Here is a 17,975-nt window from a genome sequence, read left to right on the forward strand (position 1 = left end):
GCAATATACATTAGTATAATAAGTAATAGGAGCACGTAATCAACTACAAATACATTTCAAGTATGTATGAGAAACCTATTACTGAGACAGAGCATCGAGCGACCGGAACCGGAAGTGACGCTGGGTGCGCACACATAAGGGCGCACACAAGGACGGAGCGGCAAGGTGCTAGAGCCGCAAGCCGGGGGGAGCCAGAAGCCGGCAGCAAGGGGGAAGCCAGCGGCCAGGAGGAAGCAGTGGCCGGAGGGAGCCAGCAGCCGGTGGGGAAGGGAGCCTGCAGCCGGGGAGAACAACTTCTGTGCACAGATCAGTGGAGCAGATAAGTATTAACTTTCCCTATTAGCTTTTCCCACTGTGTTGTATAACTGATTGTCTTCCTTTGTCCATTACTGCATTTTATTGTTGAGTCCCTGTATTTGTACTAAATGTGTCCTTATCCTATCCATTTATTTATATATATATATATATATATATATATATTTATTTATTTTTTTAATTGTCCCTTATTCCTTTTATTTTATTTATTTATTGTTCTGTATATACTCCTTATATTGATTGTCCCACTCGTTTTGATTTTCTGAAGGTAACAGGGAGTTAGCGCTAATTAAAAAATGGGGGTGGCTGAGATTGGTAATCTCACGCAATGCATGTCGTGCATGATGTATGCGCACCTGGCACAACAGTCCGAGTGCGGGTACATCTGTGCGAGATGTGAGCATACGGCCGCCCTGGAAGCCCAGGTAACTGATCTAGAGCGGACCGTTACGCGACTAAGGAGCATTCACAATCTCAAGCAAAGTGGAGCTTTGCAGGGGGATCAAACTGGAGGAGTTGCAGGGGGATCACTGGTAGATGAGGAAGATCAGGTAGACAGCTGGGTCATGGTTAGAAGGAAGAAGAAGAGGGGGAGGGGAAGACAGGACACCTCAGATCTGCCAAACCCCAATAAATTCGCCCAATTGGACGAAGATCCTGAGGATTACAGCGTGGAAATAATGGAACCAAAGGAGACCATTTCCTCTGGCAACCAGAGGAGCGGTCCCTCCGATGCAGATGGGAAAAAAGATAGTAAGGTAACTAGTCAGATTGTGGTGGCAGGGCATTCTATTATCAGGATGACAGGGCAATCTGCTACCGGGACCATGATCGCCGTAGTCTGTTGTCTTCCGGGTGCTCAGGTACGGCACATAGCGGACAGGGTAGATAGATTGTTGGGCGGGGCTGATAAAGACCCGGTGGTCTTGGTGCATGTTGGCTCCAATGACAAAGTTAGTGGTAGGTGGGATGTCCATAAGAAAGACTATAGGGACTTAGGCAAGAAACTTAAGGCAAGGACATCTAGGGTAATATTCTCTGAAATATTACAAGTGCCACGCGCTAGTCCAGGGAGATTAGGGAGGTAAATGTGTTGCTTAGAGACTGGTGTAGGAAGGAAAGGTTTGTGTTCCTGGAACACTAGGTGGGCTTCTCAGTCAGACGCCATCTTTTTGTTGCAATGGATTGCACCTGAATGAAGAGGGGGCTGCGGTGCTGGGGAGTAGGATGGTTAGAAGGTTGGAGGAGTTTTTAAACTAGGAGCCTGGGGGGAGGGTTTAGCTAGAAGCTGCAAGTTAATTAGGGAGAGGAGTAAGGATGGGGGTAGTGAACAATTGGGGATGGAGAAGGGGGGAACGTAAAAGCAGATGGCATGGGTATTTGCATGGGTATTGACACCGGAAATACTGACACAGGTATTGCCCAAGATATTCCCAATGTATTACCTAATGACGAATATGGCTCAGCAATACGGTATATAGAAAATAATGTGCATAGCATAAGGGAGGATACTAACATCAGGAGGGGGGGGGTTTAGAAAGTCTTATAGGTCAGATAGAGATAGTAGTGAGGAAGGCTGTATTAAGCATGATGGGGTGGAAAGGAAGGGAGTAGAATAACAGTCAGTAAGGGTAAGTCTAGAAAGGCTCTTGTAAATATAGATAAGATACCACTAAAACAAACGGGCAATGGAGAGGCTAAGCTAAGATGTATGCTTGTGAACGCAAGAAGCCTATCGGGTAAAATGGAGGAATTACTTGGTCTAGGATATACTATTTGTACATGGATATGTAATTGGCTGGATAACAGAGTACAACGAGTTGTGGTCAACGGGATGTTCTCCAGCTGGGCACCAGTAGTCAGTGGAATACCACAATGGTCCGTACTTGGCGCGCTACTGTTCAATAAATTTATCAACGATCTAGGAATAGGCCTGGAAAGCACAGTGTCAATCTTTGTGGATGATACTAAGCTGTGTAAGGTAATTAATTCAGATAGCGATGTGGAGTCTCTACAAAATGACTTATTTATACTTGAAGCCTGGGCGTCTAAATGGGGAATGAGGTTCAATATAGAAAAATGCAAAATTATGCATTTTGGGACAAAAAACACACAAGTATCGTACACTCAAAATGGGGAAATTATAGGGGTAACTGTGGTGGAAAAAGATTTGGGGTGCTCATGGATAATAGGCTTATCAGTACACAATGTCAAAATGCTGCAAAAAAGGCAAGTAAAGTGCTCGCATGCATAAAACGGGGCATTGAGACAAGGGACGAGGATGTAATCCTGCCGCTGTACAAATCATTGGTGTGTCTGCACCTGGAATATTGTGTTCAGTTCTGGGCACCATATTATAAAACAGATATAGGAGAACTAGAAAGGGTTCAAAGGCGGGCTACTAAATTGATTAAAGGGCTAGAGACACGAGTACAAGGAAAGGCTTGCTAAGTTAAAACAGGATTTTAATATACCTACCGGAAAATCCTTTTCTCATAGTCCATAGAGGATGCTGGGGTCCATTTTAGTACCATGGGGTATAGACGGGTCCGTAGGAGCCTTCGGCACTTTAAGACTTTTTAACAGTGTGAACTGGCACCTCCCTCTTTGCCCCTCCTCCAGACCTCAGTATAGGAACTGTGCCCGAGGAGACGGACAACTTCGAGAGAAGGATATATTTAAGTGAGTGGCGAGATTAACACCAGCTCACACCGTTCAGCCATGCCGCACAACATGGCATACAACAGAAAACATGCCAGCGAGCATGAATAACATTACAGCAACTGCTGAAGAACAACTCAACACATGTTAACATAATGCAAGAAAAAGGAGCACTGGTCGGGCGCCCAGCATCCTCTACGGACTACGAGAAAAGGATTTACTGGTAGGTATATTAAAATCCTATTTTCTCTTACGTCCTAGAGGATGCTGGGGTCCATTTTAGTACCATGGGGATGTTACAAAGCTCCCAGATGGGTGGGAAGGTGCGTTAGTTATTGCAGAACTGACTGACAAATTGAAGGTCGTCAGCAGCCAAGGTGTCAAACTTGTAAAACTTAGCAAACGTGTTTGGCCCTGATCAAGTAGCTGCTCGGCAAATCTGTAAAGCCGAGACCCCCTGGGCACTCGGTAACCACAAACCTGCCGTGGACTGAGCATGCTGAATCGTACTTCTGATCCAGTGTGGAATAGTCTGCTTAGAAGCAGGACACCCAATCTTGTGGGGATCATAGAGGATAAACAATGCTTCTGTTTTCCTTACACGAGCTGTTCTCGTGACATAAGTCCTCAGAGCTTTGACGGCATCCAAGGACTTAGAAACAGCTGAGGTGTCAGAAGCCACTGGCTCCACAATAGATTGGTTCACATAGAAGGAAGATACAACCTTAGGACCCGTCCGCAGTTCAGCCCTATCTTCACGAAAGATCAAATAAGGGCTCTTGTGAGACAAAGCCGCTAACGCAGACACCCTTCTGCCTGATGCCCAGGCCAACAGCATGACCATTTTCCAAGTGAGAAACTTTAACTCCACCTCCTGTAGAGGCTCAAACCAATCAGATTTAAGGAACTGCAACACCACGTTAAGATCCCATGGTGCCGCAGGAGGCACAAATGGTAGTTGGATGAGCAGAACCCCCTTTATGAACATCTGAACCTCAGTAAGTGAAGCCAATTGCCTCTGAAAGAAAATGGACAAGGCCGAAATCTGGACCTTGATAGATTTCAATCTTAAACCTGCATCCACACCAGCCTGTAGAAATAGGAGAAGATGCCCTAATTGAAACTCCTTGGATTCACACCAGGAGACATTTTCTTCAAATGCGATGATAATGTCTAGACATTACTCCTTTCCTGGCCTGAATAAGTGTGGGAATTACTTCATTGGGAATACCCTTTTGGGTTAGGATCTGGCACTCAACAGCCATGCCATCAAACGCAGCCTCGGTAAGTCTTGATAAACCAATGGCCCTTGCTGAAGCAGGTCCTCTCGAAGAGGAACAGGGCCAAGGATCTTCTACCAGTAACTCCTGAAGATCGGGAATATTCTTAGCGCCGTGGAGAGCCTGAAAGGTAACATCTGGAACTAATAGTGGCAGTCCTGAACCGCAAACCTCAGGTATGCTTGGTGTGGAGGGTAAATTGGAACATGCAAATAAGCATCCTTGATGTCCACTTACACCAAAAATTCCTTCTCCTCCAAACTGGAGACCACCGCTCTTAGGGATTCCATCTTGAATTTGAATCTTCTTAAATAAAAGGTTCAGAGATTTTAGGTTTAGAATCGGTCTGACCGAGCCGTCCGGCTTTGGTACCACAAACAGGCTTGAATAAAATCCCTGTTCCTGGTGTAGTACAGGAACCAAGGAAATGACTTTGTCATGACATAATTTGTGTAATGCGTCCAGGACCTTTCCTCTGTCTTGAACAGAAACTGGTAAGGCTGATTTGAAAAATCGGCATGGGGGAGCTCTTGAAACTCTTACTTGTAACCTTGAGATAATATTTGTATTATCCAAGGATCCAGATCTGAGTGCACCCAGACCTGATTGAAGATCTTTAGACGCGCCCCCACCTGATCGTAGTCCCGCAGGGGAGTCCCAGCATCATGCTGTGATTTTTGCAGAAGCAGCGGTTGATTTCTGCTCCTGCAAGCCTGATGGTGTGGTAGGCTTCCTACCTCTTCCCCGCCCTCTTCCTGCGGAAAAGCGGGCATTTTTGGCCTTTTTGTATCTGTTGGGCCGAAAGGACTGCATCGTATGAGAATGAGACGCTTTCTTAGCGGTTGCTGCTGCAGAAGGGAGAACTGCTGATTTGCCTGAGGTAGTTGTTGAAATCATGGCATCCAGCTTGTCGCCAAAGAGGACCTCACCATTGTAGGGAAGCGCCTCAATATTTCTCTTTGATTCCGCATCTGCATTCCATTGGAGAATCCACAGTGCTCTACGAGCCAAAATTGCCATAGCTGAGGATTTGGAACCCAGCAAACCAATATCCTTCATAGCTTCTGTGAAGATACGGATTCTCAGATCACTCAGGTAAACAGTTTAGTAAAGTGGCAAATGCCCTTTATTGTAAAAATACACCCACAGTACACAAAACAGTAACTATTACATGCCAGGATGGTATCCTACTTACTAAATCCCCACAGTAGTTTAGAATTACAGTCTCCTGATGTCACATGCCAGCAGTAGTTCTGTGTCCCCTGGTCTGGGATACCAGCTCACACAGTGCCCTTTGCCACTGACGGCACCGCAATGCCTAGTCAGTGTCTCCACTCCAGAGTTACAGCCACTCTCTCTGTCCTTCTGTGTAGATCTCCCCCTCAGAGCACGTCCAGTAGCCTCTTGAAACCAGCAGATCCCAACAATGCTTCTAGGCCTCAGCACACTGGCAGCACTATCTTATCAGTAGCTTTCAGAAGCCAAACACATCACTCCTCTCAGGCCAGGAACTTCCGTGCACTCTCTGTTTCAATGGCCTCTGTTATCCTCAAACCTTTGTCTGTCCTACCATAAGGCGACACCTTCTGGCTCTGTATTGGGTGGGTTACATTAAAGGGGCTGACTACAGAACACTTTCAGATAGACCTACTTTCACATGTCCAGGCATGTCCTCTAGCACACAATAGATGTTAACTAAATTAACCTTACTTAATCTGATTGTGTGGCCTGGAATCCATTGTGTGGGGAAGAATGAGGGGGGTGTATGGACTGACATCTGAGACTGGCTGTATCTCCAATAGCAAACAAACAGGTTATCAAAGCAGTCACATGGGGGGGGGGGGGAACGACGACATTATTTTACAAACTATAATACAATAACCAATACATTCATATATATACATCTTCATATGCATTCTGTACAAAACATCAGGCTAGACATATTATTCCCTGATAAACACAAACACATATAACAGAGGGATGATGTTTCACAATAATATGTGATGTCCAGTTCTATTGGGAATCCAGGCAGCATGCTGTATTGGTGATAACCAAGTTATTTCCTGTCTCTTTACACTAATGCACTGAATCCAGAAACAGGCTGGCAAAAAGTACTCCTCATGAGCCAGCTGGGGCTGTGTCCGTTACAAACCTCCCCTACTTTTTCCAGCTGCTGCGATTCAGTGACAAGAGTAACCCATTTGGGATGGGCAGACATCACATCTGGACCGCCTGGGTCAAACAAGTGTGGGCTTACATTTCCATCTGGCAGTGGAGGGTCTGGGCTCAGCAGTTCACAGTTTTTAAGACCCCCTCCAGTATCCCAGGCACTGTGTTTAAACAGCCTGATTGGTGGTGGGTAACCCCTATCATCAGAGGTGCTTCCCTCACCACCCTCCTTTTTAGGTGACAACACTCCCTTTATATTTGGCGCATAAGAGTGGGGAGTGAGCTGCATCAACAAAATCTGGTCTCTGGGGTCCTCACTCTCCCTCCCCAACACTATATTCCCTGGGAACTCCACCTCCATCACCTCTGGTGCATCTGGACAGTGGTTTGCCTCCCCCTCCCCCATTTTGAGTGACATTACTCCCTCTACTTCTGAGATATCACAGGGTAGCACAATCTGCATCACCAGGCTTGCATCAGGAAACCTGGCAGGGATAGTCAGTGGCTGGGGCCCTTCTTCTGCACTTAACCACTGAGATGAATTTGGCTGCAGGGGAGCAGCGAGTATCTGTAATTCTTCTACACGTGCTCCCCCCTCAAAAGCCTCTACCCCCTCCCTTGGGTCTGAAATGTCTTCTACGCCCTCAATTGATAATTTCTGGGCCTCCCCTAGCATAGCAAACTGGACAGCTGGTTCAGGTGCCACTGACAGACTAGACCTCACCTGCAGCGGTGAGTCCTCAGCCCTTATCAGCTCCTTGGTACCCTTGACACCAACACCTTCTTGGTACTGGCATTCGTTCACCAGTTCCTCATCTTCCATCTCTGAAAATGAAAAGCCTGGAAGCTGCATTTCTCCCAGGTCTATTGCTGTATCAAGCAGATCATGACTCTGCGTCTTGTCCTCTGTGTGTGGTGCATTGAGCCCTCCCTCCACAGGTACCTTAGCTGACTGGTTAGTCCTTTGTAAAGGAATGCTGTAACTCAGCTGTTCCTGATATATTCCTTGCATAGGGTAGCACTGGGTAGCATTCACTGCACTTACCCACACTGTATGGTCCAGACTCCATGTACGCCTTTCTGGGGATAACTGCCTCCTGAAGTGATCCAACACACTTTGCTCCCTGGTCTGTTCACTCCACCTTAGAGTGGATTCCATCAGCCGACTGCTCGAGCTATCCATCCTCTGACCCAGTCGCTGGCTTAGCAAATCTCCTCCATGCAAAACTTCAGACACCAGGTTGGGTTTGCTGGCTCATTTCCTGGAGCACATCCTGATCAGACAGGGGAGTCTGTAGAGTATTGAACACTGTAGGACTGTTGTCTAGTAATCCCAGGACCTCCTTTATTACCCGCATCCGATCCTCGGGTGTCGCGCCATCTCCCAGCGCTTCTAGACGGGCCTGTAATACCTCCGGTGTCCTTTCAAAAGTTTCTCCAACCTTCCCTTCTCCAAGGGCTTTCAGACGGGGTTGTACTAACCCTCGGGATCCCACCTCCGATCCTCCGCTCTCCCTGCGGTTACTGGCATCGAATGTCCCGGCTGTAGGTCTCTACCATTCCGTCACTTGTTCCTCATTGTCTGACTCCTCAGAGTCCTCCTCCTCATCACAAGGGTGTTCTTGATCCCATTTCAGCAATTTCACAATTAATGATTCCTTTACATCTGTTACGGTCACCTTAATACCTCGTGCTCGACAGACCATATGCAGGAATCTCTTGTTGAGGTTTTTGTACACCTCTGTTTCTGCCTCCATACTGCTGACTTTCAAAATGTACTAACAACTTTTCAGCAAGATACCTGGCTACTGTGTGCCAAACTGTTTACAAGGCTCTTAGGTGCCCTCCGCTGACACCACTCGCAGCCTTACCCAGGGTAAACTGGGACTGAGTAATCCCACTGCTGCCACCAATTGTGTGGATACGGATTCTCTGATCACTCAGGTAAACAGTTTAGTAAAGTGGCAACTGCCCTTTATTGTAAATATACACACACAGTACACAAAACAGTAACTATTACATGCCAGGATGGTATCCTACTTACTAAGTCCCCACAGTAGTTTAGAATTACAGTCTCCTGATGTCACATGCCAGCAGTTCCATGTCCCCTGGTCTGGGATACCAGCTCACACAGTGCCCTTTGCCACTGACGGCACCGCAATGCCTAGTCAGTGTTTCCACTCCAGAGGTACATCCACTCTCTCTGACCTTCTGTGTAGATCTCTCCCTCAGTGCACGTCCAGTAGCCTCTTGAAACCAGTGGATTCCAACAATGCTTCTAGGCCTCAGCACACTGGCAGCACTCTCTTACCAGTAGCTTTCAGAAGCCAAACACATCACTCCTCTCAGGCCAGGAACTTCCGTGCACTCTCTGTTTCAAATAGCCTCTGTTATCCTCAAACCTTTGTCTGTCCTACCATAAGGCGACACCTTCTGGCTCTGTATTGGGTGGGTTACATTAAAGGGGCTGACTACAGAACACTTTCAGATAGACCTACTTTCACATGTCCAGGCATGTCCTCTTGCACACAATAGATGTTAACTAAATGAACCTTACTTAATCTGATTGTGTGGCCTGGAATCCATTGTGTGGGGAAGAATGAGGGAGGTGTATGGACTGACATCTGAGACTATCTGTATCTCCAACAGCAAACAAACAGGTTGTCAAAGCAGTCACATGGGGGGGGCATTATTTTACAAACTATAATACAATAACCAGTACATTCATATATATATATATACATCTTCATATGCATTCTGTACAAAACATCAGGCTAGACATATTAGTCCCTGATAAACACAAACACATATAACAGAGGGATGATGTTTCACAATAATATGTGATGTCCAGTTCTATTGGGAATCCAGGCAGCATGCTGTATAGGTGATAACCAAGTTCTGTCCTGTCCCTTTATACTAACACACTGAATCCAGAAACAGGCTGGCAAAAAGTACTGCTCAAGAGCCAGCTGTGGCTGCGTCCGTTACAGCTTCCACCAAGTAACCTGCAGAATCTTTTATGTGATCTAGAGTTAAGACCATTTCATCTTTATCAACTGTGTCTATATTTGCAAGCACGTTGTCTGACCATTTTTCCACAGCGTTACCGACCCATGCACAAGCAATCGTGGGTCTAAGTAACGTTCTGGTAGCCATATAAAGGGACTTCTAATTTACGGTCAGCAGGTTCTTTTAACGAAGCCAACCCTGGGGCAGGTAAAATAATTTTCTTAAAACAGCCTAGAAATTGAAGTGTCTACCATGGGGGGTGATTCCCATCTGTTCCTGTCCTCTTCAGGGAAGGGGTACGCTAAACGTATCCTTCTAGGAATAATAAGATTTTAAACCTACCGGTAAATCTTTTTCACGTAGTCCGTAGAGGATGCTGGGGACTCCGTAAGGACCAAGGAGATAGACGGGCTCCGCAGGAAACATGGGCACTAAGAAAGACTTTAGACTATGGGTGTGCACTGGCTCCTCCCTCTATGCCCCTTCTCCAGACCTCAGTTAGAGAAACTGTGCCCAGAGGAGATGGACAGTACGAGGAAAGGATTTTAGCAATCCAAGTGCAAGATTCATACCAGCACACACCAAACACACCGTATAACTAGGAACACAAGAACCTGTCAACAGTATGAAACAACATAGCATCGGCACAAAACCGATGAAACCATAACATAACCCTTATGTAAGCAAAACTATATACAAGTCTCGCAGAAGTAGTCCGCACTTTGGACGGGCGCCCAGCATCCTCTACGGACTACATGAAAAAGATTTACCGGTAGGTTTAAAATCTTATTTTCACTAACATCCTAGAGGATGCTGGGGACTCCGTAAGGACCATGGGGATTATACTTAAGCTCCCAAACGAGCGGGAGAGTGCGGATGACTCTGCAGCACCGATTGAGCAAACAAGAGGTCCTCCTCAGCCAGGGTATCAAACTTGTAGAACTTTGCAAAAAGTGTTTGAACCTGACCAAGTAGCAGCTTGGCACAGCTGTAATGCCGAGACCCCTCGGGCAGCCGCCCAAGAAGAGCCCACCTTCCTAGTGGAATGGGCCTTAACCGATTTAGGCAACGGCAATCCAGTCGTAGAATGAGCCTGCTGAATGGTGTTACAAATCCAGCGGGCAATAGTCTGCTTTGAAACAGGAGCGCCAACCTTGTTGGCATCATACAGGACAAACAGTGATTCTGTTTTTCTGACTCTAGCCGTTCTGGCCACGTAAATCTTCAAAGCCTTGACCACATCAAGGGACTTGGAATCTTCCAAGTCACGCGTAGCCACAGGCACCACAATAGGCTGGTTCATATGAAAGGATGATACCACCTTAGGCAGGAATTGAGGACGGGTCCACAACTCCGCTCTATCGACATGGAAAACCAGATAGGGTCTTTTATGAGACAAAGCCGCCAATTCCGATACTCGCCTAGCCGAAGCCAAGGCTAACAACATGACCACCTTCCAGGTGAGATATTTTAACTCCACCGATTCCAGCGGTTCAAACCAGTGCGACTTAAGAAAACTCAACACCATGTTAAAGGTCCCAAGGTGTCACCGGAGGTACAAAAGGAGGCTGAATATGCAGCACTCCCTTCACAAAAGTCTGTACTTCTGGGAGAGAAGCCAATTCTTTTTGAAAGAAAATGGATAGGGCCGAAATCTGAACCTTAATGGAGCCTAACTTTAGGCCCAAATTCCTTCCTGTCTGTAGAAAGTGCAGGAAACGGCCCAGATGGAATTCTTCCGTAGGAGCATTCCTGGCCTCACACCAAGAAACATACTTTTACCATATACGGTGATAATGTTTAGCTGTGACATCCTTCCTAGCCTTAATTAGAAAAGGAATGACAACATCCGGAATGCCTTTTTCAACTAGGATCTGGCATTCAACCGCCATGCCGTCAAACGCAGCCGCAGTAAGTCTTGGAACAGACAGGGCCCCTGTAGTAACAGGTCCTGTCTTAGAGGAAGAGGCCACGGATCTTCTGTGAGCATTTTCTGCAGATCCGGATACCAGGCCCTTCGTGGCCAATCTGGAACAATGAGAATTGTCCGCATTCCTCTTCTTCTTCTTATCCTCAACACCTTGGGAATGAGAAGAGGAGGAAACACATAGACTGACTGGAACACCCACGGTATCACTAGGGCGTCCACAGCCACCGCCTGAGGGTCTCTTGACTTGGCGCAATACCTGTGTAGCTTTTTGTTGAGGCGGGACACCATCATGTCTATCTGTGGCAGTCCCCACTGACTTGCAATCTGTGCGAAGACTTCCTGATGAAGTCCCCACTCTACTGGATGCAGGTCATGTCTGCTGAGGAAGTCTGCTTCCCAGCTGTCCACTCCTGGGATGAAGTCTGCTGACAGAGCGCTTACGTGATTTTCCGCCCAGCGAAGAATCCTGGTGGCTTCTGCCATTGCTGCTCGGCTCTTTGTCCCGCCCTGGCGGTTTTGTTGTCTGACTGGATCAGAACCGGTAGATCGCGAAGCAAGGACTCCGCTTGACGAAGAGCGTTGTATATGGCCCTCAGCTCCAGAATGTTGATGTGAAGACAAGTCTCTTGACTTGACCAAAGACTCTGGAAGTTTTTTCCCTGTGTGACTGCTCCCCAACCTCGGAGGCTTGCGTCCATGGTCACCAGAATCCAGTCCTGGATGCCGAACCTGCGACCTTCCAGAAGATGAGCACTTTGCAGCCACCACAGTAGAGATACCCTGGTCCTGGGTGACAGCGAGATCAACTGACGCATCTGTAGATGCGACCTGGACCACTTGTCTAGTAGGTCCCATTGGTAGGTTCTTGCATGGAACCTGCCGAAGGGAATGGCCTCGTAAGACGCCACCATCTTCCCTAGGACCCGAGTGCAGTGATGAACTGACACCTGTTTCGGCTTTAAGAGATTCCTGACCAGAGTCATGAGTTCCTGGGCCTTTTCTGTCGGAAGATAGACCTTTTTCTGGTCTGTATCCAGAATCATACCCAAGAAGGGTAGACGTGTCGTAGTAACTAACTGCGACTTCGGGAGATTGAGAATCCAGCCGTGTTGCTGTAACATCTTCAGTGAAAGCGACACGCTGTTCAACAACTGTTCTTGTGATCTTGCTTTTATGAGGAGATCGTCCAAGTACGGGATAATTGTGACACCTTGCTTCCGCAGGAGCACCATCATTTCTGCCATTACCTTGGTGAAAATCCTTCGGGCCGTGGAAAACCCAAACGGCAACGTCTGAAATTGGAAATGACAATCCTGTACCTCAAATCTTAGGAATGCCTGATGAGGCGGATATATGGGGACATGAAGGTATGCATCCTTTATGTCCATGGATACCATAAAATTTCCCCCTTCCAGGCTGGCGATGACCGCTCTGAGCGATTACATCTTGAATTTGAACCTTTGCAGGTATAGGTTCAGGGATTTTAAATTTAAAATGGGTCTGACCGAGCTGTCTGGCTTCGGGACTACAAACAGGGTTGAGTAATAACCTTTCCCTTGTTGGAGTAGTGGAACCTTGACCACCACCTGTTGAAGACACAATTTTTGAATTGTATTTAAGACTATCTCCCTTTCCGGGAGGGAAGATGGTAAAGCCGATTTGAAAAAACGGAGAGGAGGCATCTCTTCGAATTCCAGCTTGTAACCCTGGGGAACAATTTCTATTGCCCAGGGATCCACCTGTGTGTGAACCCAGATGTGGCTGAAAAGATGAAGACGTGCCCCCACTGGGGCGGATTCCCGTAGTGGAGCCCCAGCGTCATGCAGTGGATTTAGTAGAGGCCGGGGAGGACTTCTGTTCCTGGGAACTAGCTGTGGTTGGCAGCTTTTTCCCTCTGCCCTTACCTCTGGCAAGAAAGGACGCACCTCGTACTCTCTTGTTTCTCGGTGGCCGAAAGGACTGCATCTGATAATGTGGTGCTTTCTTAGGCTGTGAAGGAATAAAAGGCAAGAAATTTGATTTACCCGCCGTAGCTGTGGAGACCAGGTCCGAGAGACCCTCCCCAAATAATTCCTCACCCTTGTAGGGTAAAACCTCCATGTGCCACTTTGAGTCAGCATCACCAGTCCATTGCCGGGTCCACAGGACACGTCTAGCAGAGATCGACATAGCGTTGACTCTAGAACCCAGTAGGCCAATGTCCCTTTGAGCATCTCTCATATATAAGACAGCAATTTTAATATGTCCTAGGGTCAATACAACTGTATCCCTATCTAGGGTATCAATACACGTTGACAAGGTATCAGTCCAAGCTGACGCTATCGCCGGTCTGAGTAAGGTACCAGAATGTGTGTAAATGGACTTTAAAGTAGCCTCCAGTTTGCGTTCAGCAGGATCCCTGAGGGTAGCCATATCCTGGGATGGCAGCGCTATCTTTTTGGATAAGCGCGTCAATGCTTTGTCTACGCGTGGGGAAGATTCCCACCGTATCCTGTCCTTAGCTGGGAAAGGATGTGCCATAAGAATCCTCTTGGGAATCTGTAGTTTTTTGTCTGGAGACTCCCAAGCCTTTTCAAATAACTCGTTCAGCTCGACAGAAGGGGGAAAGGTTACCTCAGGCTTCTTTCCCTTATACATAAGTACCCTCGTGTCTGGGACAGGGGAATCCTCTGTGATATGCAAAACATCTTTTACGGCAATAATCATATATTGAATACTTTTAGCCAATTTTGGCTGTAACTTTGCATCATCATAATCGACACTAGAATCAGAGTCCGTGTCGGTGTTTGTGTCAACTAGTTGTAATAGTGGGCGCTTCTGAGACCCCAAAGATCCCTGTGACATAGGGGTAGGCTGGGGTTGATACCCTGCATGCACCCTTGCCTCAGTTTTGTCCAACCTTTTATGCAATAAATTTACACTAGCGCTTAAAACATTCCACATATCCACCCAGTCAGGTGTCGGCGTTGTCGATGGAGACACCACAATAATTTGTTCCACCTCCTCCCTAGGAGAGCCTTCAACCTCAGACATGCCGACACACGTGTACCGACACACCACACACTCAGGGAATCCTCTTATCTGAAGATAGTTCTCCCCTTTGGAGAGACAGAGAGAGAGTATGCCAGCACACACCCAGCGCTATAAGACCCAGGAAAAAACACCTAATAAAATGTTTACCCAGATAGCGCTGTTTACATATATGGAAAACACCAATTATGTGCCCTCCTCCCTCCTTTAAACCGTCTGACCGTAGATAAGCAGGGGAGAGTCCGGGAGCTTCCTCTCAGCGCTGTGCTGTGGAGAAAATGGCGCTGGTAAGTGCTGAGGGAGAAGCCACGCCCCCTCAGCGGCGGGCTTCTGTCCCGCTCAAAATTAATAAAAACTGGTGGGGGCTCTTCTTATATACAGTGCCTAGCTGTATATAAGATTATTTTGCCAGAAAGGTGTTTTATTGCTGCCCAGGGGCCCCCCCTGCACCGTTACAGTGACTGCTCTGTGTGAGGTGTATGGGAGCAATGGCGCACAGCTGCGCTGCTGTGCGTTACCTCAGTGAAGAACATGAAGTCTTCTGCCGCCTCTAATGTCTTTTCTTCTCATACTCACCCGGCTTCTATCTTCCGGCTCTGCGAGGAGGAATGGTGGCGCGGCTCCGGGACGGACGGCGAGGGTGAGACCTGCGTACCGATTCCTCTGGAGGTAATGGTGTCCAGTAGCCTAAGAAACAGAGGCTACTTAAAGTAGGTCTGTTTATCTCTCCTCAGTCCCTCGATGCGGGGAGTCTGTTGCCAGCAGAGCTCCCTGAACATAAAAAACCTAACAAAATACTTTCTTAACAGAAACTCAGGGGAGCTCCTGTAATTGCACCCATCTCCTCTGGGCACAGTAATAAACTGAGGTCTGGAGGAGGGGCATAGAGGGAGGAGCCAGTGCACACCCATAGTCTAAAGTCTTTCTTAGTTCCCATGTCTCCTGCAGAGCCTGTCTATCCCCATGGTCCTTACGGAGTCCCCAGCATCCTCTAGGACGTTAGTGAAATTAAATTTATTTTCTGTGTTAGACCAGGAATCTTCAAAGAATGTATTCAATGCATTTGAAGGAGGAAAAGTCACCACCTATTTTTTATTTTTTTTTCAAATGAAAATAAGTCTTTGCCCCAGGTTCAGGTGTTGCATCTGTAATCTCTAACACCTCTTTAATAGCGATTATCATACATTGTATGCTTTTAGCTAATTTGGGGTCTACCCCTCTCAATTCCCCAGTGTCGACTTCAGTGTCAGAATCTGTGTCTGTGTCCCCTTGTATAACCTGCGCCAGAGACCTCTTTGGGAACTGGAAGGGTCCCAAGTGGATGACGTGGATGGGTCAGGAAAAAGTACGTCCTCCACAGACTCTCCAATACTTTGTCTGTTGTTCAGACTCAGAGAATTTTTTCGCAAGCTTTGACATATTACTTTGCAATTTTCTCATCCACATCGGCTCCTTCTGAGAAGGAAGGGCCACTACATTACCCTCCTGTGCATCTAGAATGGGTTCCTCTGGGGAAGAGCTCTCTCCATTGTCTGACATGTTACACACGTGTACACACACACCACTATCACACAGGGGAGCTATCGGAGACAGACTCACACTAAGGTCTGTCAGAGAAACAGAGGGATTTGCCAGTCCACACACTGCGCCTAATAAGTAGAATATGTATAATAACTACACAAAACTACAGCGCTTTTTCCAATATTAGGTACACTGACCTAATGTAATAAAACACTCCCTCCCCCCCCTATAACAACCTGGTACTTGTGTCAGCGTTGTTATGAGAAGACAGCGTTCAGCAGCATCACTGTGGCAGGAGAAAATGGCGCCTAGTGAGTATCCTGGCAAGCTGAGAAGTCCCGCCCCCTGTAATGGCGCGATTTTGCCTCAACAATATGGAATATTTTTATACTGGCCGAGGTATGCAAACCAGCGGCTAACATGTATTTGCGATGTGGCCAGTGAGAGTAAGGATTTTTCATGTCGCCCAGAGTGCACCCTCTCTGTGCGCTCTGCACTCCGAGACATGGCTGCGCAGCGTCCAGCCACTGCGCTTGTACCTGTGAGCCTCCAACGATGACCGGAGGACTCCTCTCTGGTAGGACTCCGGTAATATACTCACCAGTCTTCTGACTTCTGGCTGTTAGGGGGTGGCGGCAGTGCTGTGGGAGTGAGCGCTGGCCAGGCTTGGGCTGTGTTCAGTACCCTTCAGGAGCTAATGGTGTCCTGTGCGCGGAAGCAGAGCCATTGAACTAAATGAGAAGTTGGTTCCTACTTCCTCCCCTAAGTCCCACGAAGCAGGGAAGCTGTTGCCAGCAGCTTCCATGAAAATAATAAACCTAACAATGTCTTTTTCTAGCAGAACTCTGTAGAGCTCCACTAGTGTGCATCCAGTCTACCGGGCACATTTTCTAAACTGAGGTCTGGAGGAGGGGCATAGAGGGAGGAGCCAGTTAGGCACTTTAAGACTTTTTAACAGTGTGAAGGTTCCTGCGGACCCGTCTATACCTCATAGTACTAAAATGGACCCCAGAATCCTCTAGGACGTAAGAAAAATATGTATACACTAGAAAAGCGGCAACTAAGAGGAGACATTAATATCTACAAATATGTAAAGGGTCAGCACAAGGAGCTAGCAGCGGATTTGTTTATTAAAAGAACTTTGTATAGGACACGTGGGCACTTGCTGAGGCTAGAGGAGAGAAAATTGCGTATACAAAGTAGGAAAGGGTTCTTCACGGTAAGGGCAATAAAAATTTGGAACTTCCTGCCGGAGAAGATAGTAATGGCAGACTCTGTAAATGCATTTAAAAACCGATTAGACAAATTTCTAACTGGAAAGAGTATCCAGGGTTATAGCATTTACCACAGTGACATTAAACTGGGAGTGGTAAGAATCATTGTTGTCAACTGGTACTAAGCCATTACATCAGCAGGTACATTATAATATGATCAGCTGATCACAGAATACAGGTTGAACCCGATGGGCATTTTGCCTCTTTTCAATCTCACTAATTATGTAACTATTACCTTATATAGGAGTTTAACCGTATTCAGACGCATAGCAAAAGAAACAACAGTAATAATTATTAGACTCCTATGCATCCGGCACTTATCCAACTATTCATACTCAAAAGGTAGATAGAGACTTAGTGCTGTGTTACCCGTGCTCAGTAGAATGTGATACAGGGAGACTCATCCCGCTTCCAGGACTGAACAATACATTAGCAAACGCTGAGTGGATCCAGACTCTAATAGTGTACACACTCGCCCCGTGAACCTACAGTGAACACAGACGCCTATGTTACGACTGGGTCTTTTTAGATACACAGCGTCTCAGGCGAAAGCGGGAAAATGGTTCATGGCGGGAGACTCGGATGGAACTGGTCATGAACCGGGGGGAGGGGTGAACAGGGGAGCATCTGACTCCCCACTGGTGACATCAATCCCATACTACCTCAGTAGCCTATGATCCTGAAGGCCTAGCACGGTGCACCCTAGGTGGCAGCAGCAGCGTCAGTGACTGATTGGTAGTCTCCTCCAAAACAGTGCGGCTGTGTCCGTGTTCCCCCTCTAAGCAG

At 47.1% G+C, this 17,975-nt stretch overlaps 1 protein-coding gene across 1 annotated transcript in view; it reads left to right on the plus strand.

Moving 5' to 3' along the window:
- The window catches only part of LOC134984215 (oocyte zinc finger protein XlCOF7.1-like), a 194,752-nt gene that overhangs the window by 83,661 nt on the left and 93,116 nt on the right, over positions 1-17,975 (plus strand). The window contains exon 3 of the mRNA XM_063949845.1: positions 795-1,073. Within this exon, the coding sequence (XP_063805915.1) occupies positions 795-1,073 (279 nt within the window). The remainder of the gene's footprint in view (positions 1-794; positions 1,074-17,975) is intronic.

This window comes from Pseudophryne corroboree, assembly GCF_028390025.1.
Source record: "Pseudophryne corroboree isolate aPseCor3 chromosome 3 unlocalized genomic scaffold, aPseCor3.hap2 SUPER_3_unloc_40, whole genome shotgun sequence".
NCBI lineage: Eukaryota > Metazoa > Chordata > Amphibia > Anura > Myobatrachidae > Pseudophryne > Pseudophryne corroboree.